We start from the raw sequence: 27605 nt of genomic DNA, 5'->3' as shown, positions 1-27605 counted from the left end.
CTAAGCATACACTGCAAGACTTTTACACATCTGAGTCCCCAGGGTAGTGAAACATAGACAGAGCAGGCTGAGACCATCCTCATGCCAGTAGTAAGGACACAAGAGGCTGCAGTCCTATTTCCAATGCTGCTTCCAGGCACTTCTCTGTCTGAGCTGGGTGAGACATGCAGGAGCTGAAACTAACTGGAAACAGATTAAAAATACTTAAAACCAATTTTTTTTTGGTGTGTCCTTAAACCAGACCTCAGCCTGAGCTACAGCTTTAAGTCTTCACTGATTCCCAAATGGATGGTTGAGACCTCTTCCACTGCACTTTGAAATGGTGAGAAGCTGAAGAAAATGCCTCAACTGTCTTCTGGCAGGGGTCAAATCAGTAGAGGAACCATTTGAAGTGTCTCTGGGGGCCTGAAGCCTCCTGTCCCAACCTCCCTCCAGCCTTCTGCCAGCATCTTCTCCATCCACATCAGTCTTTCATCATTCCCTGTGGTGCTGCCCAGTTCTGCAGCTCCCACTGAGGATGTGGCCACTACAGTGGCCTTTGTACCTACCAGTGGTCCCAGCAGGAAAAGGACTGGACAGGTTTTTGATTCCTTCCCTCCTGCTGGCAATGTCAGCAGAGGCTCGTGTGTGAACATGGTGTCACCTCAGCCTAAATTTGAGCCATCAGTTTGCTAACAAGGAGCTCCAAAGGTGCTGACCATGACCTTCTCTTCGCTCCATCTCCAGCTGCCCTCTTCCCTTCTGAAAGGGGAGCATCTCAAAAACACATGTGAGATTTGGAGGACACAAAGCTTCAGCAATGCCAGTGAGAGGCATTGAGCCACTCACTGGACTGTTACTGCCATGGATGGGAGATGAACCACAACAGCTCCAATCCCTGGTGACCCAGAGCTGGAAAGGAAAAAGAAAATACAGTGGTTTGAATCATGTCAGGTTTGTGCGTGCAGCAGAGATCATCTGCCAAAACAAAACAAACCAAAACACTCCCCCCCAAAAAACCCACAAAAACAACAACATAAAAAAACAACAAAAAAGAAAACCACCCAAAACCCAACCAAAAAACCAAAACAAACAAAAAAGAGGAAGTTTGGGTCTGCTAGATTTGAGAAGTTACTGCTGGCATAGAAAAACAAAGTAGCAAATACGCCTGATTTGGGGTGAGGTGAGCGCTGCAGATACAGTTCCCGAATGCTTGGGGGTGAGACCTGCTGGGTCGGTGCCAGCTGGCAGTGCCATGCCCCCAGGAACATTCCTGGCAGCTGCCAGGAGGAATCCAGCCTGTCCCACGAGCGTCCACCTTTGCCCGGGGCTGGTCTGGCAGGAGAGACCTCTGCCTCTGGGAAAGGGAGGGAAGAGCAGGAGGTCACCCCAGCTTTGTCCAGCTGAGAAGCACAGTCTGGATGGCAGGAGGGGCGTGGAATTACGTGTCTTGGCCACCTTTTCGGTCGGGGCAGCTGCCAAGGTGAGGGTGAGGAGGGAGCCCTGCCCTGCCCTGCCCTGGGGGCACCTTTCCTAAACCAGCCAGGGCTCTCCAGATGGAGAGTAAGAGAAGCTTTCCCCTCACAGAGGGTGGAACCAGAGGGTTTTACCACCCCTTGGGAAAGCCCCAACCTTGAAGCACCTCCTGGGCTCCCTAAGGGCGTGGAAAGGAGACACTGGATACCATCCTGGCCCTTCCTCAGCACCCAGCCAGGCGTAGGAAATATCCCCTCAGCAATCCCCTCGCTGAGAGGGGCTGTAGGTGCCGAAACGACAAGTGGCAGCACCTCGGGGTCCCCCAGCATCGCCCCTCTCCTGCGGGAGACAAGAGGGGGCTGATGAAGAGCGCGGAGTCCAGAGGGGCACGGCGGCGGCTCCTGCTGAAGGATGCGAACCCTGCAAGGATTCCCTGCAGCACGGGAGGCCGCCCTGCGTGGAAAAGGGGCCGGTCCCCGAGCTGGGAAGGAGGAGGAGGAGGAGAGGGTGGGTCGCCGTGTCTCCTGTCAGGCTCCCGCAGCCGGGCCGGCAGCGCAGGCGGCAGCGGGGCTCTGCTCTCACCGCGGGGCAGGAGCCCCGGCGCTCCCCTCCACCATGATCCTCTGGCTGTGCCTCTGCTGGGGCTTCTCCCCCTCGGCGGGACAGCCCGACTCGGAGCTGATGGCCAGGTACCTGGAGGAGCAGCTGCTGGCGGACTACAGCATCGTGGAGCAGGTAGGTTTCAAGGCGGTGGTTGTTCGGGAGCAGCAGGTGGACGCGGCTGGCTTATCCCCTCTCCACCAGCAGTGTTGACATGCGGGGCAGTCTGATAAAAATGCGTTTATTCCACCTGTCCCTGCAGCTCAGCTCCGTGGGAGGTGCTACGACCAGCACGGAGTTGTGCTGGAGGTGCTAAGCCAGGAGATGACCCTCCCGTGGCGGTGCTGCTGCCCCGGGACGGGTTCGGTCTGACATCCATCCCCACGGCTGTGCTAACGAGGCATTTCACAGGGACAAGGGAGTTAACGCAGTGCCCTGGCCACACTCCAGTCTGAGTAATTCCGAGTATTTCAAGCTCCGGGGAAAGTTTTTTCTGCCTATGGTCTTACTGTAGTTGATTTTTTAACTCGTGCTGGATGAAACAAACCACACGAATTTCAGCTTCTAAAGCGCTTCTTGTCAGTGAAAGAAAAAATATATTCTACAAGTGGGGGCTGTTATGTTGTGTTATTGTGTGGCTTAGATTTTCTGAGGAAATGGGTTTGAAAGAGCAATGAACTTTTTGCAAGAGTTTCGCTGGTGGCTTGGGAGGCTGTGATCCATTTAAAGTGGGAAGTGTCCCTGCCCATGGCAGAGGGTTTGGAACTAGATGATCTTTAAGGTTCCTTCCAATCCAAACCACTCTGATTCTATAAAAGCCTGAGCTTCAGGTCTGTGTTCACATCTCTCAGGTCCATAACAGATACCATATGTGACTTTGGGTCACTTAGGCCATCAGTCATTTATCCAAATTTCATCAGATCTGAGAGGCTCTATGGTATCTGAGACACCCATGTGGGCCTGACAGATACAGCACAGGAACTATGGAATACCTGTGCCTTGCTGGAGGTCAGGTGGGATAATCCAGTGTGTCTAAAATGTCAGTATTTGACTGTATTTGTCATCTTCTGCCATGCAGTAGGGTGGAAAGAATGAGACACTTCACGTGTATCTGTACCCATTGCACCTAGAATAGGAAGAATCTCTCCAGAGGCATCCATATCTTTCCCCTCTCAGGAAACAACTTTGTTGTCAACCCTGTTTACCATGAATGCATATTCCTTTCTGTGGAATTCAGCCAAAACCCAACACTGTTGTACAAACCCACCTGTCTAAGTGGGAGAGAATATCTCCACCACTGCCAGTGGTATCTGGGATCACTCACCTGCTTTAGGGGGAAAATCAGTTGCAAAGCTCAGAGAACTGGGTCACAGTGCTGAAATAACCTGGCTGATGTCGCTTGAGGCAAATGAGGGTGTTTTCACAGGAGCTGTGTTGCTGGCAGGTCAGTGGCAGCGGCTGCTTCCACCAGAAAAGCAATGATGTGTAAATAGGTGTGGTGACCTGGTGCCCTGGGACAGCCAGCTCTAGAAGAGGACATCTGTCTGTCCTCACTGAACACCTGAGCCAGGCTGAGAACAGGCAGGTGCTCCCCTACATCGAGACACTGCATTAGAAACAAATCCACAGCACAGCTTATATCCCACACACCATGCTAGGACTAACAGATGGCAATAAGTTATGGGGTCACGACTAGCAATTATCTGGCTTTAATGAGTGTGTTGGAAGGCTTTAAAGCTAAAGGCTGATGGTAATTTGGAAATGGTTCCGTTAGATGATGCCAATGAAGCTGCCTGATTAGAACAGTCCAAGGGACTGATCACAAACCCTGCAGCAGTGCTTTGGCAGTAGTCCTAGAAAACAGGATACTGCTATCTGGTGATTCTTAGCTCCTCACTGATGTACACTGGGTATCCCCAAGACTTTAGAAGATGGTCCTTCAGGGAGCCAAGTCACACAGAGCCTTCTTATACAATTAAGCAAGCAAACAAAATGGGTTTGTGGTGGGGAAAGATAAAGCCAGGAACCAAGTTTCCAGTTTCACTGATCCATCTTTAAAAACCTCTGTGACCATTCCATACAGAACAACAGGTGGATTTGTTCCAAAAGGCAAACCTTCAGTACAAAAATACTGAGGGGTATTGATCTCTCATCCCTGCCTCTGCTCCAAGCAGGACCAACTTCACAGACATTTATCTGTCTTGTCCTGAAGGCCCTGCAGTGATGCAGACTCTGGAGCCCCTCACAGCAGGCTCCTGAGGGGCTTTATTTGTCTGAGATAACAGACCCAGACAGAAAGTTTCTTCCAAAACTTAAGATGCAAACAATTCCTCTCCTCTCCTCTCCTCTCCTCTCCTCTCCTCTCCTCTCCTCTCCTCTCCTCTCCTCTCCTCTCCTCTCCTCTCCTCTCCTCTCCTCTCCTCTCCTCTCCTCTCCTCTCCTCTCCTCTCCATTGAGAATTTCCTAAGGGACCTGTTTTCCCTTGGTTCTAATTTTATGAGATGCTGGCTAAAATAATGCAGAAGGAAATAGCAAAGATTCTCATGGATGAAACTTTAATTTCCCCATTGAGCATTCCTGAGTTTTTCAATGCATGATATAAACAGACATAAAATCATCTCTTTGGCAAGGGCTGCTGCTATTTCAGTGAAAATCAACAGAAAGGGCAATTCAGGTAAAAAAATATTGTTGTATTCTTCTGCTCTCTGGGGTTCCACTGACATTTTAAGATGGCATTTGGCTTCCCTCACTGACAAAAGACTTGCTTTGGGGAGGGACTTGATTTGGAGAAGTTGTTGAGCTGAGTCTCACACCATGTGAGAAGTCGTCAGAGGAGTTGATGAGAAGGGTGATACAGTGGGCTATTGCACTGTCATAGGTGAAGCACTTTGCTTCATAATAAGGTCTGTGGCTGAACTTAAATATTTTTATTCCCTCTTTGCACATGACTAGTGCTTTTCTGTCTCTGAACAATAAATACACAGTACCTGTGGAGAGTATTTAGGCAACAGATCTGTTCTTGAACTAATATTTATCCAGCTGAAGCTGTAACTTCAATTTAAATTAATTATAGAAGCATAGAATGATTTGATTTGGAGGGAACCTTAAAGATCATCCAGTTCTGAACCCTTGCCATGGGCAGGGACATCTTCCACTAGTCCAGGTTGCTCCAAACTTCATCCAGCCTGGCCTTCAATATTTCCAGGGATGATTTTAGCATCCAGGGCCGGGGGGCTAAAGGCTGAGCTTCCTGCCATCATTTAGAGGGTCCCTTGCCAAGCACCATTTGCAATACACCCAGCACCTCCTTGCCTGAGACAGCCACACTGCAGTGCTGAGCTTTGATCAGTGGGTCTGTTAATGTAGAAGAGACTCGGGTCTATTTTAACCAGAGGAGCATTTGAACCTGGCCATGGGTGATCAGTCACACAGCCCTGTGTCTGGGATTAAACAAGTGACACGTCTGCTGTAAGATGAGTAGGCTCCACTAACTCCCTTAACTCTTTGCAGGTTGCTCGCCGTGTCCCAAGACAGGCCAAGTTCCTGCAGAGGCTGGTATGTATCACACCCTGCCTTTATTTTACCTCACAGGAACTGCACTTTCCCTGCATGTATGTGTGTGTGTGTGTGTGTGTGTGAATCCCTGTGCCCAGGAATGAACTAACCATGTGATGGTAAAATGAGATTCTGGGTAACAACAACAACAACAAAAAATCTTCATTTTGATCAATGCAACAGGTGCAGGTTCTTCTAATACTTCCCAACCCATCTTCTCAAGCCCAGATTTGGAACAGGAACTCTTAATGTTGCAAACCTTAACCACTCAGTGAACATTAGCCTGATGAAATCTCATTGAATTTGAAGAGAAAGGGAGATTTTGCTTTGAAATTTGAAGATCTGTTGTTCTCTGACAAAATCTACTGGAGAAAGGAAGAAAACAAGGAAGCCAATATCCTTCTTTCAGCACGGAAGTCCAAGATTTAGATGTAGAGAGGCAGCCAGTGGAATAGCTGTTCATGGCCAGTTATTTTTCCTGGCTTTTCTGGGGACTTCCCAGTAGAGAACTGGTGGAACTCATTTCACACACTGAGCAGCCATCACCTTAACAGTTTCTGGTTCCTTCGTCTTTGACAGATTGGAATCAGCAGCCTAGAGAGAAACTCTCAGGCTTATTACCAGTTTATTACTTCTAATCTGAGAGACAGTCAATTTGTTTTGATGAAAGCAACTGATAAAGGCAAAAATACGGAATGGATTTCATTTATATTCAGCTCTTTTTCTGTCTTTCCAAATATTTCATGTAAACAAGCATAAAATAATTTGTTTGGCAAGAAAATTTCAGCTGCCAGTTTATCATCATAACCAGGACACCTCCACAAAGCATCCAGCCAACCTGCCTCATAGCAGTGTGCTAATCTGCTGCCTTGGCATTCCCTCACTTAATTTTTAATAGGGATGATAAATCACAGTGATAATAACATTAAACAAATGGTTTGTTTTGCTTTTTTTTTTTTCCTTTGAGCTGCCTCTCATCTTCTGAAGGCCTTAATAAAAAGTGCAGAAAACTAACAGGCGTTTGTGCAGCTGTAAGTCAGAGCACCAGGCACTGATGGATTGTGCAAGAGCTCCAGGGAATGCAGCACAGGAATCACAGGCTGGAACTCAGGCTGCCCAGCCCAGCCTGACTGAGCAACCTCTTTGGAAAAACAGCCTTTGCCCACACCATTTATATCTTCTATATACAGGGAATAGCAGATCCCTTCCAGGGTTAGGAAGATGAACCAATTCATTCATCCTCAGCTGTATGTGATGCCCTTATTCAGTGTTTGATTTCTCCAACACAAACTCACATCCACCAGGAAGACAGAGGGGTGTTGAATGTCTTTTTTTGTTGTGTTTTTTTGCCATTCCGCAGATTTTAATGATATCAGAACTGGAGCTTGCTCAGTGGGATCAAGATATTTGCCCCATCCCTGGAAGTGTCCAAGGCCGGGTTGGACAGGCCTTGGAGCAACCTGGTCTAGTGGAAGGTGTCCCTGCCCATGTTGGGAGGTTGGAACTGGATGATCTTTAAGGTCCCTTCCAACCCAAACCATTCTGTGATTCTGTAACAGCGGTCAGCTGAAGCCAGCAAAGAGTGGATTTAGCAAAAAACACCCTAAGTGATGTGTTTTTTCATATAAAATATCATTAAGCTGCGGAACTCCTTGCTACAAGATGTTGCAGATGCTAAAATTTACATGGATTCAAAAAGCAGCTGTGTAAAATAATAGAAGAAAAATCCACAGAATACAAATATACCACCAAAATACACCCTTGACTTGGGATTTCCTTCAGCCACAAATTACTGAAAACGGAGAGAATATTTCTGGGTTGGACTGATTTGACACTCTTCTCTAAGCATGTGCTGTTGGTCTCTGACAGGGACAGGCTACAGGGTGCCTACCAGGGTTAGAACTGCTTTTTTCTCACCTAACACCCCCATTCTCACGTTGTTGTCATAACAAGGGCAAGTTTGTGTTCTCTGTCACGTTCGAAAGACTTTCTGAGTTCCTGTGAATCCACCAGTGCATTCACAGTGTCAGACAGGTCACTGCAGAGCCACTTGTATCTAAAGTAAAAGGCAAAGGGCTTGATCTTCTTTTGCTGAAGATCTCTCAGCTGCACATAAACCCACAGTTTATGATGAACTGCAGCACATGGGGTGAATGCAGAAGGTCTGAAGCCAGAGAATTTGCTGTAGTTTCTGATTCTTTCTGTAACTTCTGTTATTAAATAATCTGTGTACCTTGCTATGCCACAGGCAATTAGTGGCATGGAAGACTGAATGAACCATCAGCTCATTATAACTGAAAACATTCCTACAACCCTACTTTCAATCAAAACTACCCATCCTTTCCACCTTCAGGATAACGAGACTGGAAAGCCATGCTTATGTATCAGAACAGCAGGATCTAGTTCTAATTAAAAGCAGTTAATTAAGCAGTGGTCTAAGGGCGGGGCATTAGATCTGTACAGGGGTGTTCTAGTCTAGATCCACAGATCCATTGCACTGACCTGCCTAAAATCAATGAGGTGAATCCTACCCTGGAAGTTCTAATCTCTTGCCATTGTGCTCCATGTGAGCTGAGCAGCGTCCTGGACACAGGACACATAAATAGATATCTATCATGATTAGGTTAATCTGAGACACATTATCAGTCTTTCCAAGCCTTGAAATTGTAGGCAGGCAGGGCTTTATGCCAAGTCTGTTAGTAAATCTGTGTTTCCAGTGGATCTTCATTCTTCCACTTGCCTGGAATTCACTAACCCAGCAGCTTGGTTAGTTGGATGCTCAGTTACTTCTGATGCCATCAGCTACTGCAGAAATATTCTTGTTTCATACTGGGACAAACACTTGCTCCCTTTCTTAAGCCATTTGCCAAAATTATTTTTGTTCTGAAAGAAAGCCTGGACATGCAGCTGAAGAGCCCTTTTTTGTCCTCACAACTCTTACGTGACTGTGAGTTTTTATCAACCTCAATAGGAAGAGCCTCACTGTATTTGGCTCAGTGAGATTGCTCTGTATTTACAGTGTATTTTACCCTTTATCTCCCTTCTGGTTTTGAAGGTTTGGTCTTTGATTGTGTAAGCTGATGTACAGATTTTTTGTTCAAGGGCTGCTTACAGTTAAGTACACTGACATATTCCAGGAAGAAAACATTTGAGCTCCATGGAGATGTTGCTGTCAGAAAACACATTAGTCTGGAGAAATGCTCCAGCTCAGGACTTGTGCACGAAAACTCATTCCCAAGAAGCAGAAATTGGCTTTCAGCTTCCATTGCTACATCATGTATCATTCACTGCTGTCTCTGCTGCTTCTCTACTGGAAGGAGTCCAGTTTGGGCTAAAAAGCTTAAAATATTTTGCTTGAGATGTCACAGTGTCAGTGTTTTTTATTAAGTCTCTTCATCCATTGGTGCAGACTTCCAGGATGGATTCTCAGCAGAGGAGGACTCAGTTGACTCCATTGACAGCAGTTTCTCTGTTTACATAACTTATGGATCTGACTGGATGAATTTGAAGGTGCTGCTTCATACATGGTGATGTCAGTCTTTCAAGAAGTTTTCCATCTGCTCTTGTGCACAGTGCACAGGGCAGGGTCTGTGACACAGTTCTGGACCCCATGGGGACATATTTTGGGCTTCTCTTCCCCGGCCACAAGGGAATAATCCTGATCCTCTCACACAGTCAGAGTTGAAGGCTTCAGTTTAGGACACAGATGGATTTTGTCAGGGTGTTTCACAACTTAAACGTTGGCATAAGCAGAGCTCTCAGACCCTTCCCAAGCTCTGGTGAATGTCTGTGGCGTCTGTGCATGAACAAAGGCAGTACCACATTCCTGATTTACTGTTCGCAGCTCACCTCTAATTTTGAGGACAAGCCCACTTGCCTGTTGTTGTCAGGAGGTCTAATACTCATCAGGTGGGAGTTTGCTAGTACATATTAAATATTAAATCCATTGAAACGCTGAAGGGGTGAGTTACCCAGCTGTCTGTTTAGAGGTGACCTTTTGATTCCTACAGGAAACCAGGCCTCGGATGTCTGAGTTCCACGTGAGATCCACGATCATTTCCCGCTACGCTTTCACCACCGTGTCCTGCACCATGGTGAACAGCGGCTCTGAGGCACGGGAAGCGGTGTTTGAGATGCAGATCCCAGCTGCAGCTTTCATCTCCAACTTTACCATGTAAGTAAGTAATGCACAGAGCAAGTCTGTGGATGCCAGGATACTAAACTCAAATCCTCAATGTAAACAGGGAGGGAAACTATTCTGTTTTCCATCTGAGTGTATTTTAACCACTTCCTTGTCCTCCTTTCTCTGATTTGAATGAGAAAACTCTCTTCAAGACCTCAAAAACCTTTCCAGAGAAAGTTTCAGCAAAACTAGCACATGTATTTATCTCGCCTGACTGACTGTAATGCCTAAGAATCTTCTTGTTCTTCCATGTTCTCCACGTTGCCAGTGGAACAGAAGTCAACTCCAACCAGCAGATAGGTTCAGTGGCTGCTGGAGGTGTGAATGATAAACCAAATAGAGAGACACCTCATAGTGAAATGACTAATAAACTTTTGGTCTGAAACATATTTGGTTTGATCATGCTCAGATCCTCTCTACAGGCAGATATTGGGGCCACAGCTTCAGACTTGACCAAAGGGGATAGGGGGCCCAGTCTTTAAGAAATACAAATACTTCCATTTAGAGTGAATAGGAGGAATAACAGACTTTTGCCTTTGTACTGGGCTGGTATGTCCAGCCAGGGAACTTCTGAGTTGGCTTCTGTCCCAGACACTTGGGTGGACTCAGGAGAGTGACACCAGCAGCACTCTGAGATTCTTCTCACATCACCGTCTGTGAACTCACCTGCAGCAAATGTACATCTGTCACTGTACTTGGGTGCAGAGTGACCATGCTGACATCTCTGATCTCTCCAGGAGCATTGGCAACAAGACTTACTATGGAGAGGTCACAGGGAAAGAAAAGAAAAATAGCAGCAATGCCAAAGAAAGGCACAAGAAACCTCCGAGCCCCACAGAGGGAAGGTGAGTGTTGTGCATTTGGCTGTGTTCTGGGAAGGGATGCACTTTCCTTCCACCTTTATCTTGGCTGCCTTGGCATGCCCATCCATGGATTTACAGGCAGGAGCAGCTAAACTGAGTGTTATCTGCACTGTCTGGTGTCATTCCTATACTTCAAGCCATGTAAAATTGCGTGTGGCCTTTTCTAACCCTGCCACACAACTTGTTAAATTCCAAGATGCTCCAGGATATACTACTAGGGGAAAGAATTCTTGTTACTTCCTGAATAATAGAAAGGAAATTTAAGATCCTGTCATGGACAGAGTCATCCACTTCACTCAAGAGGGGAGCAACAATATACTTTATTTATATAAAGTAGTAAATCAACAAAGTTCAATGGTAAATGCAAAAGGGGTTCAACAAGAATTGATGGGAAGGTTCACTTGATTATTTATAGGGAACAGGGTAGGCAAAACCATCAGTGGGAGGTGAAGGAGGTGATGTGTGATGTGTATGGAGTGTGAAAGCATCTTTGGATTTCCCTTCCAGGGAGAATGGCTATGAGACCTTCAAGGCCTCTGTCTTCATTCCTCGCAAGATGCAGGCCAGGTTCATGCTGCACTATGAAGAACTTCTGCAAAGGCGACTGGGGAAGTACGAATACACCGTCAGCATCCGGCCCCAGCAGCTGGTGGGGAGGCTACGAGTGGAGGTGAACATCCTGGAGAACTCAGGAATAGTGTCCCTGGAGGTGCCTCCCCTTCGAAACAGCAAGCAGAAAGGCAATGGGAAAGCTGAAGGTAAGGAGTGATTTTATGACTTGTGGTTCTCTTGTGGGGCCTTGATCACTCCTCAAGAAGTGGCCTGGCAGTGTTGGATCTGTTTTCTCTGGATGACTGTGTCTGTGTGGTATCTGTGCACAAGCCTGTGAGCACTTTGAAGCTTCATGAATACAGGGCTGATCCCATTCATCTCAGTAACAGGCCTTTATTTTTTGCTATTGTCTTTAAGAGCTTTGAACTGGGCCTTCAGGCCTTGTGCTCAGCTCTGGAGCAGGCTCTTCCCTGGCTTCCACATCTCCTGGGAACTGTTTATTTTAAGTGAATTGTTTTTTCCATCCATCCATGCCAAGGCAGATAGGAAATCCTGCACTTCAGAACATGGGAAATTCCAAGAGGAAAATCCATGTTTTGCCAAAGTACTAAGTGCTATCTGAGCATCTGCTCTTACCTCCAACTGTCCTCGCTTGCTGTTCAGACAGTGTAAAGGTAATTTTTTCTGGTGTAAACCAACACTCGGGACACTGTGATTGCAGCATGTTGTCAAAAAACTCCAAAAAAGAAGGATGGAAGGAGGACATAGAGTCCTTTGGGACTTGACCCTCAGTCACTCCAAGCAATACAGTGCCGGCAAAATCAGTGGAGCTGTTCATGTCTGCCACAGAAAGATCCTAAAGCACATGAACTGGAATTAAACTGATTGCTCAGTGGGATCCTACTGATTTCATCCAAATCACAGTGAGATCAAGGCTCTCAGTGACTTGGACTATCTTCAGGTCAAGCCTCATTAGCCTCTGTGTCGTACATCCACGTGCCGTGAGATAAATGTGCTCTGCTCCTCATCAGGAGAGGCAGGAAGCCTTTTTTACCTATCAGGGAGTATCACAGTGCATTGTTAGCCTATGGTTTCCTGCAAGACTTCTGGCATTGATCAGGGCTAGAGACAGACTAAGCAGAGCAGACACACTGTTGGTCCAGGGCAGTATGGAAATTCCTACATGTAAATGACATACAGGGAAAACTCATGAAACTCACTATCCAAATGGCAATCTGGGAGCACTGACGTTCTTGGCATCATGCTTCAGATTTCAAAGAGTTCATATAAAAATGGGCCTGGGCTGTAGGATTCCATAATCCTCCCTAGCCAGTAAAATGTATATAAAATAGGGGTCCCATTGCAGGATGGGTAATGCAACTGAAGCTCAGATTCCCTGTGCTTTATCTGTGTTCAGAATTCAGTTACAGACCTTTTCTGTCTGGAATCATCCCATGTGGTTGTCCGCTATATTCCAGCTGTCATCTCTCAAGCTGTATCCAAAAACAAACCATCAGAGCCATTAGCTCCTCCCTGAGAAGCCTTCCTGCTCATATGACACCCGAAGACCCAAGAGTGCGGGATCTGCACATCCAGTGAGACCTCCAGGGGAGGCTGTGGGTTTTTAAGTGAGACAGGTGAATTGTGAATCTCACATTTAAAGAGGGGCTGCTTGGCAGACAGTCTGTAAACTGGGAGTAAACCAGGAAAAAGTGTCTCTCTTAGATTCTCATGGCTTAAAATTCTTCAGTACCATTTGGCTGGGAGAGCATGGAAGCGAAGCATACCAGACCAGGTGCTGCAATACTGTGTTACCTGTGGTACCCAATTTAGGGGTTGTGACTTAAAAAATTATGACATTCGAAACAGAGGCCTGAACATTGGAAAATGGTACTGCCTGACCAGTTTGAGTTTGAATATGTCATGAAAATCCTTTTCCTCCATTTCCTGTATTTAAGAAGATGTCTATAGTGTCTCACAGTTAATGATAAAATATGAGATTTTTATAAGTATTAATAAATTGCTTGAGAGTATGGAATGAAAAACATTCCATGCTATCAAGCCTCAGCAAACAAGGGCAACCCAGGTACTTGTTAATAGATCCTTTGGGGCAGATTAGAGTGAAATGACAATGAATGATCAGTGTTTGTTAATACACATGTAGGGTTTATTTTAGAACAACTTGATTGCACAGGAAAACAGATATGTTTTGGTTCTTATTATCTCTAGTAATATGACAAAATAAAACCATAAAAATATCACTTAAGAGAATGTATAAGAGTAGAAAGATCTCACCACCTGAAAGACTTGTGAAAAGACTTGGTTGTTGTAATTTCAGTGTCTGATGGTCACAGGCCAGATCCATCAAATGGTGAGAGAAGACGTAGAGAAATCTATTTCGTTTATATTCACTCAGGTTCAGGTGGGAATGCCCAGGTACCTCCCCCGTGGCAAGGAGTTTGAAATGGTTGTTGGAGTGTTGTGGGTCATGGGACACTTTGGGAGTCTGACAACTTCTAAGAAGATACAGCTGCCTATTAAATTAGCGTTGTTGAGTCAATTACGGCCTATTATGGCCCATTAGCAGAGTGAACACCTTCAGGCTCTGTGTGGATGTCCTGGCACTGCCTGGGCAGGGGAGTTATCACAGCTGAGTTCACTTGAAAAGGACAAAGAGACCAAGTTCCCTCCTCCCAGGGTTTGCTTCTTTCCTTATCTGGTCCAACACCAGCTGCAGCCTGAGCTGGGTTGTGCTCACCCCTAGGTGGGTGCTTTGCACCTCGGCAGCTTCCCCTGAATGTCTGAGCCACCAGCATCCCAGTGTCTCTTCCAGTGTCTTGTGGATACGTTCTTCTCCTGGCTCTTAGAGAGTTCTGCATGCATCCTCTCTGAGTATGGAGCAGAGACAATGTGATGACAGGTCTTTCCAGGATATTTCCTTTGACAATAACTCCTGTGCACATGGCTCCATCTGGGAGTTGTATTTTTCCCAAAGGAAGGTATTAGGCAAGTGAGTTTTGGAAAACAATCTTTTGACATGTGCAGGCGCTGTCCTCTGTCGCATGCAAACCCCAAAACAGGAGGCATTGAGGCCAATGATCCTGACATCCTCTGGTGACCTCAGAACAGAGCCACTTTCTGAATGATGTCCTGGATGCTGTCCTCATCCTGTTCCTCCAGTGTAGCTGTGTGAGAACTAGCCATGGGCTTGAGCAGGAGGCACTAGGCTGCTTGAGGATGACTGTTTCGTTCTGAAGTCAAAGGTCTCGGAAAGCTTTTTATTTCTTATAACAGCTGTCTGGAAGTTTCCACATGTTAGTGGTGGATGAACTCTGCATTTGAGCTCTAATTCTGACTCTGCCAGACTCCAAAATAATTTAGGTTTAACCGTTCCTCTGTGAGGATGATAATTTCGTATGGAAAATGCTTTTTCCTGTTCTGTTTACTTCTTCAGCTGAATTTAGTGGAAAGATTGTCTGAAGGCTCTACTAACTCTCTCAGTGTGAGCACAAACCAGCCCAAGCATTTGGAGCTCATCCATGCTCTGGACTCTGAAACATCTCATAGATTTTTCTTTCTCTGTCACTTGTTTAAAAAGAACAAGGCCAATAAACAGAGGAGAATAATTGTGATCCAGATATCAAATGCTGCTTAAAAAAGAAACCTGGGGGAAGGCATAGGAACTGTGTTTAAGAATATAAAAGGCTGCTGCAAGGAGGAAAAGGATCCTGTGCCTTCTGTGTCTATAGCTGAAAGAACAAGAAGCCATGGGATTATAATCCACAAGTTAAAATGTAAATTAGACATTGAAAACATCTAACAGTGAAAAAAGTGAAGCTGTGGAAAGGACTGGCAAGTGCAGGCACCGAGTTTCCATTCCTGGAGGTCTGGAGTGTTTCCTGATTGTATCAAAATCTAAGTAGGAAGGGATTTGGTCTGGGAACATGGGATGAATTAGATAAATTACCTTCCAGATCTGATTTTTGTTATTCTAGAAAAAGAATAAGGCTTTTTGGACCTTTTCTCTCAGACCATTTTTTGGTTTTTAACTTCTGTCCCAGAGATGGAGATGAGTGGCTATGAAGAGGGTGGGAGAGATTCCTCAGCAATTCTTATTTACAATGGCTATGTGAGACAGCCTTGGAAACCTCCTCTCCAGAGATCCCTAGAGTACTGTTTGTGTTACAGGGGATGACACTTATCACCTCCGGAGAGTGTTTAGAGAAGCAACAGAGGGAGGCAGTGTGATCCACATCACCTAGATTCCACATTGCTTTAAAAAACAGATGACGTGTGATTATGCTCATTTACCAGGCGGGGAAATAAGGCATGGAGTTGCTACCTAAATCAGCTGATTTCCAGCGGTCCATGGAAATGTTAAGACTGGAGCTCATGCTGTTGTGGTGCAGGATCTTGTCCTCACCCATCACTGTGTTTATGGCAGAGAAACATGGAAGTGCTGCCTAAAGGCCACGGACATGGACATGCAGGAGGAATAAGGAGGGAGCTTCTGTTTCCAGCATGGGACAGATTCTCACTGACCCCTGTGTGAGATGAGAGCCTAACCCACAGCAGGCTTTCCTTTCAGCATTTAAGGAGAAGTAACGTGAAGCCCTCAGATCAGAAAATATAAATGAACTTTAAAGCCATTTCTATGTATTCTAGGCATTTCCCACACACTGGTAGTTAAATGGGATTTCTGGAAGCAATAGAAGACAGATGGAAAAATCAAGAAGGCAAATACAAGCAAATCTGATGCATTATGTATTAAAAACATACTGCATCTGTTGATTCATCAGATCAAAGGGCAGCTATAAAAATAAAAACAGATCAAGACTGAGGTAAAATCTTATAGTGATGTTGATTTATAACTTACCTTTGCCAGGAGGAATCTGAACTGTACACGGATTTTAGAAAAAATGTCAGAGCTCTGGGTTATCATTTTATAATCCCCCTCTAAGATCCAACACTAGTGTCCTTATGTGATTTCAGTGTATTGGCTGGGACCTCCCCTTCTGTTTCCATCAGGATGAATGGACTGGAGCTGGCACAGCATGACAAGCTGTGGTGCAGAGTCAGTTCTTGATTTTACTGAAATTGAGTGGTGTCTGTCACTCAGTCTCCTTGGACAAGGCTTTTGCTGAGGACTTTTTTTCACATTCCAGCTGCTCTAACTATAATTTACTTGTGTAAAAGTTGGGCCTATGATAAAACCCCTCCCTATCTCAGTAGAACAGTCTTGTGCCTTGTCTATTCAAATGCCATCATAGGACAGCTGTGAAAGTAAAGGGAAATCATCCTGGGAGTAACATCCTAGAGTGCTATTGACTTATGAATCTTACTCTCATTCTTTTGCCTAGAGGAGCCTAGATTGTACATAGCACTTCAGAGTAAGAGTTACAGATTTGTCTAATCATTTTATAAACACACAAGGACCCCAATCCTGGCATTTCTACAGACTTTGACCTGTGGGAAGTCAGGTAAATTAGGTAACCACTCCATGCCTCCATTTTCCTACTTGTTAAATGGACATAATCACATATTTCTGGTTTTGTAAATCACGGTGGGGTCTGGATGTGAGGTTGTGCTCATTGCTGCACACAGATGTCACATTGCCTTTCCCTTTGCAAAGGGGAAGTGCCACTGCTGATTACATAAACAGAGCTATAGGAACCCCTGGAGTGGAGCTTTCCCAGACCGCCTTCACCTTGTCATTTGGATCAGTATTGTTAATTTATTGTTAATTAAAATTATCCTAAAGCAGATGTCTGTCTGGCCAGATGTACCATACCCTAATCTCTGATGCTCTTGACCTGATCTCCACTTGCATAGTGTGAGCCTAGAAATTAAGCTGAGATGTAGGTATTTGCATTGTGTATACCTGAACTGGAACTGAAACTCTCCCAACCCTGATTTCCCTGTCATACCACAGATTTTTTGGGCATTTTTGGCAAAGATTTGATATTTCCCCTTACAGTATAATTAAGCAGCTGATTCCTACCAATTCTAATCAGCCCAGGAGCAGACATAATAGAACTTCTGTGCCTCAGAGGAGTGTTGGAATAATCACTGTGAGAGCTAAAGCACCCATGAACAACTTCAGTTGAGACTCTATTTTCATGTTTTCAAAGAGTTAGGAAAAGGGGGAAAGCCCTCAAAATCTGGAGAAGTTCAGGGGCCAAATCTGACCTTTGTTCAGTCTCGTGTAAGGGTCCCAATGGAGTTCCAAGGGCAAGAACGGTTGGCAGACCAAAAGAGGGTAAGGTGGGATTTTTTTTACATAGGGAGGCAACAGGGAGCTTCCACATCTCTTAAGTTTTAGAGAATGAGCACAGATAACAATACAAGGAGAGTTTCCTGCAGGGTGACTCAGACCTAAGTAATTGTCTTTCTCTGAGGTGCCCTCCGCCAGGCACATCCCTCTTTATTCATTCAGGATGGATTTTCAGAGTTTAGGATGAGTTATGTCTTAGGGATGCAGTTTGTGTGACTGCACTGGCAGTGTTGGAGTTTGTCTGAATTAGTTAGACTGAAATTGCAGTGACTATAATGATAATTTTCGCTGAACATAAAGGCAGCTAAGGTGACTTGTCAAACTGCAGACATTATATATAAGACACTTGTCAGATCAAGGGATCAGTCACTCAGATCAATCCCACCTCACATGCCTGCAGTACGTCTGAACATGCCACCTCAAGAATTCTTTATAGTCAATGAGGAAGAATCTACAGTGTGATTCATCTAATCCAGGAAGAAATGTTTAAACAGGTCAAATGAATCATGCTTGCATCCACTGGCAGGATCTCAGGTGTAGGATCTGCATCCTGGCTGTCTAGAGCTGGCTGCAATTAACAGCATGTACATATCTGAGGCGGTGTGTTTGGCTGAACAGAACTGAACACAGGACTTTTGTATAAACGTTTTTAACCCTGATAGCAATGCAAGATGGGTTTCAGTTTAAAATTAGAGGAGAGGGGTTATTAAGTTCTCTTTTTCTCACTGGTGAGCTGAATCTTCAATCTCAGCAAGTCCCTGTGGTGGTTGACCTGGCTCCATGGCAATACCACCTGTGCTGTGCTTTGACATCTGTAAGGCAATGGGAAAAACCTGTAATATTGTGGTTTTATCTCAACAGGTGATGTGTCTCCTCCTCCCTCTACTGTCATTGGGCACACCAAAACCTTAGCTAAGGTTACATTCAATCCCAGTGTTGTTGAGCAAACCAGGATTGCCCGAAATGGAATTTTGGGAGATTTCATAATTAGATATGATGTCAACAGGGAGCTGAGTGTTGGGGATGTTCAGGTACTGTACACATAATAATCTTTTCTGTTTTATTAGCTGTACCTGAGGTGGTTCAATTGTCTTGCTTGCTCCAAATTCCTAGAAAATGCTTTCAAAGTGAAGGCTACTCCTCCATCTCGTAAGAACTATCCAAAATAAAACCAGTCAATTGGCAGCCACAAGATGGACTTCAACTTCATTGAGCTTCTTTTTTGTGTCTGCTTTTCAGTTTCTCAATATACTGGCGGTACATATCTGGATACAAGGCCAGTCCCTCAAGTGTGTGTTGTGGTTCTGATTTGTGGGCACACGTGTTATATCCTTGCTGCATTTGGAAGGAAACCCCAATGTCAGTCATGGAAGGAGATATGGAGAGGTCCAGCTGGCTCATCCAGCCTGGATAAACAGGGGACCAGAAAGAAGAAGGAAATCAAGCAGCATTGATACCCTCCAGTGTACACAGAGTCACTGGAAGCAGCCAAATATCTAAATATCCTATAATGATGTGTGTGGAATATTGCACCACGATCTGGCTTTGATTCCTGGCTCCCTTGCTCTTCCACAGATCCTCAATGGGTATTTTGTGCACTACTTCGCCCCCACAGATCTTCCTCCATTGCCAAAGAACGTCGTGTTTGTGCTGGACAGCAGCGCTTCCATGGTGGGGACAAAGCTGAAGCAGGTGAGCTCCTTGTGTCTGCTATGGACTGCTGGGCTCTCAGGTGGCAAAGCTTGGTCCAGACTTTGTCTCACCATTTTTCTTCTGCAAAATGTTTGCTGTGTGTGAGGTGAGAGGTGGCTCTGAGGACACAGAGGTGAGATGATTTACCTGCAATGGAAAATGATCATGTTAGTGGGAATGGAATGGGAACAAGAAGTGTAGAAGGATTCACCACTCTGTAAAGGTCAGTGCTGCCAAAACTGAGCATAGGGTTGTCCTGGGCAGTTCTGTTCTGAGTGGCTTGAAAAGAGGCAGATTAAGGAGAATTCCAAAAGCAAAGTGCATTCAGCTGTGTCCAGTCTAACAGCACAGAGAAGACACTGCTGCCTTTAAATTACCTTGGCAAAACACTTAGTGAAGTATAGCTCAAGAGGTTCTGCTGAAAGAAAAGTAATTTTGTCCTTTTTGGGAATCTGAGTCTTTCAGAACAAATCTCAGATGTTTTCCCAGGGCACAGACCTTAACGTGAGCCACCATACCAAGCTGAAGGGCACCTCAAATATAAATGGAATATGGATTCTATGGATCCTAATTATCTTCCCCAGTGACTGGGGAAGAAGATGACTCTCTCATCAAGAGAGTTATTAACAAGCATTCCTAGTCCTTTGCTGAATGAGGTCTCAAATCAAGATGCCTGTGACTCTGTACAAAGTCCTGTGGACAGGGCCTGGCTCTTGGCTTTCTGTTACCCTCCTGCTGAAATATGACCACCCTGCCTCTCAGAACAAACAGTTCTGGCACAAATGCCCCCAGTTCTGCATGCTGGAAGTGACCAAGTGCTGAACCAGGGAGATTAAGTCTCCAAAGGGCTTTGGTGTTCTTGTGAGCTGCACAAGTAGTCAGCAGCTTAACCTTGCACTATGAAAGCTTTTATTGTCCTTCTGTGTGTCAGAGTTTCTTTTCATTACACCTACTAGAAACAAGACTGCCATTAACCCCTGAAGGTATACTTCACAGCCTAGGCAGTTCCTGCTGGTAAACATGCATGAATATCAGGTAAATTATCTATGGAGAGGTTCCTCCTGAGCTTGAAGTGAGAGAAGTGTCTATCCAGAACCTTTGTTGAGGGTGTACCCAACTTTTTGCCTGTTATCTCAGTATATTCTTTTTGTGGAGAACCACTGCTACGTTATGGAGGAGTGCTATGTGATGGAGGCACTTATCTTCCTTTGATTCCAGATGCTCCAAAAAATAGAACTTTATGGAGTTAAGATCAGAATCATAAAACCCCCACATGGATTAATCAAGAAAAGACCAAAATCTAGGATTGTCTGAAAAATAAACCTCTCTTGGTTCTCTAGGAAAGAATGATCAGTTACCGCCATGTCTGCTCAGTGTCCTTTTTACCCAGTTGTTGATGCTACTAAGATGTTTATTAAATTACAGACAGATTCCCTGGTGGCAGGATACATCTGAGCAGAGGAAATGTCTCCTTTTTTTCTTTTCTCTTGGACTCTCACAGCTGTGGTGGTCCATGGTGGTGTGTAGAGAGCTGGGAAATCCCATGGGACTGTCTTTCCTCATTTCTCTCTACTGAGTCACATGCAAGGTCAGCTAAAAATACAGCCAGCAATTGTAAAGAGCGCTCTTGTGGGTCAGCTGCAGTGACTATGGCAAACGACTTTAGGACTGTATAAGCAGGGATGGGAAACATCAGCTGTGCACCTTTTTCTACAGTAACTGGAGGAGATTTTGCACTCTGCAGTCACCTGCCTTCATGAAGTAAATGGCAAAGTGACTCAAGTAGGGTCAGGATTTCATGTATCCTGCAGTTCCCATAACCCAATTGTGAGTCATTTATCTTTTCCGCTCCCAACGTTTTCCATTTCTGACATGAATTTTAACCTGTTTGTGCCATCCCTTTTTTCCTGAGTCTTTGAAGCAACAAATGTCCAGTTATAAACACATACAGTGAGACTGGTTGATCAGCTTGAATAAAATAATTGGAGATGTTGAAAAACCATGTGGATGTGGCATTTGGGTACACGGTTTAGTGGTGAACACAGTCGTGCTGGGTTAATAATTGGACTTGATGATCTTAGAGGTCTTTTCCAGCCTTAACAGTTCTTTGGTTTTGTGATTAAGACCCTTGAAACATTCCCCTCACATCACTAAGGGATGTATTAGCTTTGAGGGGAAGGTATTTCTCCTCAGTTTTCACAGCCTCTGAGCTCTGGTGATGCCAGCAGACTTGGATGTGTTGCAGCAGTCAAACTCCACTGAGAGTCTGAGCCTTTGCTACAGTCTCCTCTTAGCACTGGCAAGGAGATAAAGTTCAGGAATAGAAAATTCTTGAGCACGATGAGAAAAATATTCACATGTTCTAGGCTTTGCACATCATTACTGCTGTCCCACTGGCAAGGAAAATCCCCATGAACTTTGTTCCTTCATTTGCAAAGAGACAGCAAGTTCTGTGTGGAATAGTTGCTTTTAACAGCCAGGAGAGCCTGGGGAACAGGTTGTATCTTCAGGGTTTACTGGGAAGCAAAATGATTTGCCCTTTGAGCAGTCTGCCCTGCTGATTTTATGGTACCTCTGGCTAGGTAGAAGGGGATATAGCAGTTTTACATTGGTATAACCAGGAGAAAGAGGGGCCAGTTATAGGTTCACCACCTTGTGATTACCACGATTGCACCCAGCTTCACTAAACATGATGAAAAAGGACCCATGTTATAGAACGAGCACGTTCCAAGCTGTCAATATACCCACAGGAGACTGAATTTGCAGGTATTTTGAAGATATATAGTAAAATACAGTTGTTTCAACCACAGATTCATTTCACCTTACCTTTCCCACAGGCAATAAATGCCACACACTCAGTTAAGCATTTGGCTTCACCGCAAGCCTGGCAACTTGTCAAGGGTGGTGTGCCAGACTGTAATTTTCTCTGAGGTTAATTGCTCTAGGAGGAACCCAGCTGAAACTGGGACCTGCTGGGGATTTGCAAGGGCTTCATTTATTTGTCCAAGGGACACTGTTGGTACCCTTGAGTCACCGACACTGCTGGAGCCCATCTGAGAGCCCTATGAGCCCAGCCCCTCAACCTCTGTGCCTCAGCGCAGACCCCCCTGAGGAGTTTCAGGGTGGTGAAAGAGCAGACAAGCACCTGAACACTCAATATTCTCCTTCCAAACTCCTCTGACTTCTGCTGGTTGCTGCAGAACTGGATGTGAGCCTGTTGACTGTTAGTCCAAATAATGGCTGCTACCCAGGAGAACAACCTTAAATCACCAGGGAACTTTGGAAAAAAATGCAAATTCTAATTACAGCCTTTAGAGAGTTCAAAGCTACTGGGGTGAGGAAAGTTTTGTCAGGTTTTCCATTTCTGTTGGAAAGAAACAGCCTGAGAGAACGCAGAAGAGCAGTCTGCAGCACTAACAACTCCATGCAGCTGCCTCCTACTCAGGAATACAACACAGCAGAGTTATCTCAGTCCTCTCTGGAGGTGTGAATATGGGATGTAAGAACTATTACAACAAATAAGACATCAGATCCATGTAGAATTTATTTGCTCTAAGAAAATAAAAATAAAATTTCTCTTCCAAGAGAAATGCAAGTGCTTGTCATGCAGAAAAATAATCTGCCTAACCCTAAAGCAATTAAGTAATGACAGAGAAACAAGTAACCTTCAGAGCAAGATGCTCTCAGGTATCCAGGGCAGGGAGCATCTGCTTCTGGTCTTAAGACTAACAGCCAATTTTGCTTCATGCTGAGGCAGTAGAAGCGGAGGCAAAATTTCCCAGGAGGATCCCAGGCCAACTATAAAGTGCAAGTCCTTTAACTGGGTTCAGAGTAAATAGGATGCAAAGGTAAGGCAGAGTTTGGCATGGAAATGCTGCTGAGGCTTGAACTGAAAACCCATGAAGACACTGAGAGCTCTCCCACAGGTTTCAATTGGACCATCATTGAGTTCATCAAAGGATGAACTTAAAACTGGTGCTGCTGATGTGCCAGACACAGCCCAGTGACCACCAGACAAGTCTGTAGTGAAATGGAAGTGGCTAAATCAGTCCATGGAAGTCAGTTCATGGATTGGGGTCATTGATGTTTATGGCCAGGCACAGCTATACCAGAGTTACAGACAGCACAGCTCTTGGTCTGAGACTGGGACTGAGGGCCCAGGCTGGAGCTTAATTGGGCAGGAGAGTGGGTGCAGGCCCCAGCTGGGGCTGAGCAGAGCCATTAAAGCCTCTTGGTATCCTCAAGGCTCTGGCGAATGCATAAAAGTCAGTGAAATGAAAGAGCTTTCTTTAGTAGTCCTGTCCAAGCTGGAATTAAGGATTTTTTTCCAGCTGCTGGAGTAACACCTGGAAGCCAGACCTGGCTTCTATGTGTTTTCATCATGGATCTGTTATGTGAATTTAGATAGGTTATTTTCTTTGCCTGTGCTTGTCTCTTTGCAAAGTCTTGTCTCTTTAGCTGGCAAACGCATGTCTGGACTTATGGCTGTACAAAGATCCCCCAAGTCTAAAAGACACCAGATCTTTGCCAAGACTGAAGTTATTAGATTAGCACTGTTTGCAGCAACACTGCTATTTCTGAGTAGATACCCCTTCACCCTAAATCAGGGTGTGTCCTACACATTACTCAACTGGGACCATTTGTTTCTGGCTGTGGAGAGCAGCTGAAGCTCAGAAGTGCTTGTAGCATCTCACGTGGAATCCTGCTGGAGTGAGATCTTCCATGTTATATTATTGTCATCAAACAGTCTTCACAGGCAGCTCTGAGGTCCACATGATGTAATTTGAGATCCCTTAGGAATGAGGGATATGATGCTATGTCATGAGGAAAGAGCTTTTGCTTGGATATTCATCCCTGATCAGTGACATAATTTTCTCAAAAACATCTGCTCTCTTCTCTGCAGAGTTTTGGGCAAAGAATTGGCTTCTTCTTGTGCCTGAGGCAGTGGCTTAGGATGGAAGTGGGCAGGGGAAGGGCTGGAGGCAGAGATGTGCAGGAGGGAGTGGGGATCCTGGAGCTGGAGATGCAGAGAGGGTTTGGAAATGGTGAAAATTGGATGTGGGGCAGGTGTTGGAGGACTGTGAGGGCCCTGTGGCAGACTCTTAGGTGGGAAAACTGGCAAGTTTGCTTTTTAAAGGAACTATTTAGTACTCTTGCATTGCTTAATGCTAACCCTGAGCAAAAGTGCTGGGTCTTTCCTTCAACCAACAAACCTTTGTCACCATCCCACACTCACAGGAGATCACGGAATTCTAAAATGGTGTGGATTGGAAACAACCTTAAAGATCATCCAGTTCCAACCCCCTGCTATGGGCAGGGACACCTTCCACTATTCCAGGGTGCTCCAAGCCCTGTCCAAGCTGGCCTTGAACACTTCCAGGGATGGGGCAGCCACAGCTTCTCTGGGTACTCTGTGCCAGGGCCTCACCACCCTCACAGGGAATAATTTCTTCCCAATATCCAATCTAAATCTCTCCTCTTTTAGTTTAAAGCCATTCCCTCTTGTCCTATCACTAGAATCTTCTTGTAAAGTCCCTACCACATGTCCTGTAAAAAGAAATGAAAATGGGGAAGCCTCAAGGGAGGAGCAGCACATCTCTCCTAGCAGGTTACACCCATGGATAGGATATTCTGAGTAGGGGCTAGAAAGCTTCAAACTTGTTAGGCTTCAGGCTGCTGAGACACCTGGTCTGTGAGAGTGGCTACGTGATGAAGGATGAGGATAATCAGTATGAAGAGCACAATGATTTCTGTATCAGCTCAATTCCTGCTGTGTAACACAGCAGCTGATGATTGCTGAAATTGAGGGGACGTGTTGTGGACAGCTCTTGGGCATGTCAGCTCTTCCAGCACTGTGTTGGGGCTGATCCCTGTGACAGAAAATGACAGTACCCAGTTACTGGAACAGTCTTCGTGCCCTGGGATGAACTCCATCTTCTGAAGATGGGTAGAGGGAGAGATGTCAAGCTCTGCATTGAGGGCATGGGGCATTTTTCCCTTGGTGCTGACCTTTTTGCTGCTAACTCCATGGAAACTTTTTGTCATGCTGACAGGGTGGGGGTTTGACTGTCTGATGGGCATGTTATGGGATATGATTCCACTTTGAAATGAGCTAAGCACAAGACAAGAATGTGGCCTTCAGACACTGCTGTGTCAGTCTGGCTGTGTGCCCATGCAGCCCCATTTTTTCCAGTAGGGTTATTTCAGTATAGCCCTGTGGCGCAGCCCTTAAGCTTTTCCCTTTGCCTTATTTACTGTACGGAATTGTTTACTGCTCCAACTGTAATCCATTCTGCACTGGGATAAGGGCTTCCAGTAACGATGCCTGGTGCTGATTACAACTTGCCTCCTTAAATCTTCGCACTGGCATTTATTCACATCCTCAGTGCTGCAGTGGGATTGCAAAGACTGAGCATCTGCTCTGCTCTGCCCTGTTCGTGGAACTCCAGTTCCTGAGAAATCAGATCAACTTTTGATCATCAGATTAGTTTTTCATGTATTTATCCTCACCATGCTGCTGGGTGCTAGAGAAGTGAGTTATCCCAACTGATCACCTCCTTGAAGACAGTTTTATCGTCCACTGAGCAAAAATTGAGTCCTGTCTTGGATGGATGTGGAGCTAAGTGTTTTGCTCAATGTTAAGCGGAAAATCTTTTTTAGAAAAGGCAATAGGAACAAACATTTGTTCTAAAGGATGGTTGTTTTCCAGACCGGGAAACTACAGAGCAGCTTTTTTTAAAGCCATATAGGGAGTCAGCAATGTTCAAGTGACCAGCAAGGGATCTGGGATGTTCAGGAGGGGGAGACAGGACCATGGACTGGAGACAGACCTTTATTGTCCAGAGCTCTACATTCAAATTCCCTCCCATCACAGGCCTGTGTCAGTATAGAACAAAATGCTTGTTGTCCAGAATTGCGAAGGAGTTTTCCCTGGTTACGCCATTCTTGTCTGCCAGGAAGAAAGCACAAAGATACATTGACAGGGAGAGGGGCAGTTGCAGTCCCTCAATTGCAGGACATTCCCTGTGGAGGAAGAAGGGGCCAGTTGTCCACTCTGAAAGTGGGATGCAGGAAGGCAAAACAATCCAAGGATACACTTCTGGGTTAACCCCTGTTTTTGGTACAGAAGTCCCTGTTGCTGGCAGGTGACATGTGACCAGCATTATGTGGGCAGAAAGGACACTGGGACACGGAGGAGAAAAAACTCACAAGATGTGGCTTCAAACCTCAGCAGGAACAACACTGCCCAAACCTTTGCTCTCTCTGTTCCTTGGCTCTCCCTATAACCCCCACTGCCTTCCCTTGGCTCTGGACCCAAACCAAATCTATGGCAGCACCTTGTCTGACCATGGTAGCACCATTTCAGGTGTGACTTTGATGCCAGCCTTTCCTTAAGTCACAGTATTAATCCTTCTGACAGACCATGGGGACATTGATGAGCTACGGCTGTTGTTTGGAAAATCCCTCTCTGGACCTTTTCATCAGCTGTCTCTGCATGTTTGGAAAGGGAAAGAGAAGAACCAAAGCACAGAGGATATTGAAGTGGAGGAAGGAGCTCTTTTGGTTCTTCCTGTAGTTCCTTGCAATCTTTTGCCAAATAACATATTCACTTGTACTTTTCTCCTCCTTGCTGTAGGAGATCTCATTTCTGAGCCCTTCTCTGCACTGTTGCACTCTCAGACACATTACTGGATAGAGCTATGGGTTCCTAATTCCTTCTGGGCTTACATCTTGTGCCTTAGCCCCTTTCCTGTTGAATTTGATTTCTCACAAGGGATCTGGAAGAACAAAGGGTGCTGAAATTTTGCCTTCTAGTTGTGGGATCTTTTAGCACATGGATGCAGATGGCCCCAGGTCTGTTCTCTGCAGGCTGTTCTTGTGCATCTCTCAGAGAATGGGCCCTGTTTTCCAAAGGCTGTGGCTGGGAATGCTCTCCTCTCTGCTAGCAGTGTTCCCTAGACTGGCTGATCCTGAGCCCAAGGAGTTTCCTGGTGCTGGCTGAGCTGGAAGGGGCTGTGTCACTGGTGATGAAGTCCTGCTGCCCAGCTGTTGCGAGGGCGGATGGATGAAACACTTAGAAGTGCTCCTAAGGCGATGGAAAGTGTGAATACGTGGGCTTGGGATATGCATTTTAATGAGGTGTTTGAATTCTCCCCTTGCTGCCGAGCAGGGCCAATGTCTGGCAGTGCCACAGCTTCTAACAACCACATATTGTGTCCCTTTGAGCTGCACAGCTCTCAGGGTAGCCAGGCTTCACCCTCGCCCCACTCCCCAAACAAACAAGGGACTGTGAAAGAAATGTCACCAGGACTCAGATTCCTCCTAAAAGGTGCCCAGATGGTCTGACATCATCCCAGATGTCTCTGAGGCAGATCTTTGACCCAAAAAAGGGCTGAAGGCTCTCAGCTTTCCATAAGAGCATCTGTCTTCC

At 45.5% G+C, this 27605-nt stretch overlaps 1 protein-coding gene across 2 annotated transcripts in view; it reads left to right on the top strand.

Annotated features, from left to right (window-relative positions):
• Positions 1-1645: 1645 nt before the first annotated feature.
• The window catches only part of ITIH5 (inter-alpha-trypsin inhibitor heavy chain 5), a 43888-nt gene continuing 17928 nt past the window's right edge, over positions 1646-27605 (top strand). Inside the window, exons 1-7 of one of the 2 annotated variants that reach the window (XM_019290893.3) lie at positions 1646-2190; positions 5566-5610; positions 9621-9784; positions 10531-10638; positions 11164-11414; positions 18344-18513; positions 19058-19174. In XM_019290893.3, the coding sequence (XP_019146438.3) occupies positions 1867-2190; positions 5566-5610; positions 9621-9784; positions 10531-10638; positions 11164-11414; positions 18344-18513; positions 19058-19174 (1179 nt within the window). In that variant the 5' untranslated portion in view covers positions 1646-1866. The remainder of the gene's footprint in view (positions 2191-5565; positions 5611-9620; positions 9785-10530; positions 10639-11163; positions 11415-18343; positions 18514-19057; positions 19175-27605) is intronic. The other variant, XM_010407813.4, reaches the window with a different exon arrangement.

This window comes from Corvus cornix, chromosome 1A (genome assembly GCF_000738735.6).
Source record: "Corvus cornix cornix isolate S_Up_H32 chromosome 1A, ASM73873v5, whole genome shotgun sequence".
Taxonomy (NCBI): domain Eukaryota; kingdom Metazoa; phylum Chordata; class Aves; order Passeriformes; family Corvidae; genus Corvus; species Corvus cornix.
Note: the sequence above shows the minus strand (reverse complement) of the source record. Positions and strands in the feature narration are given on the sequence as shown.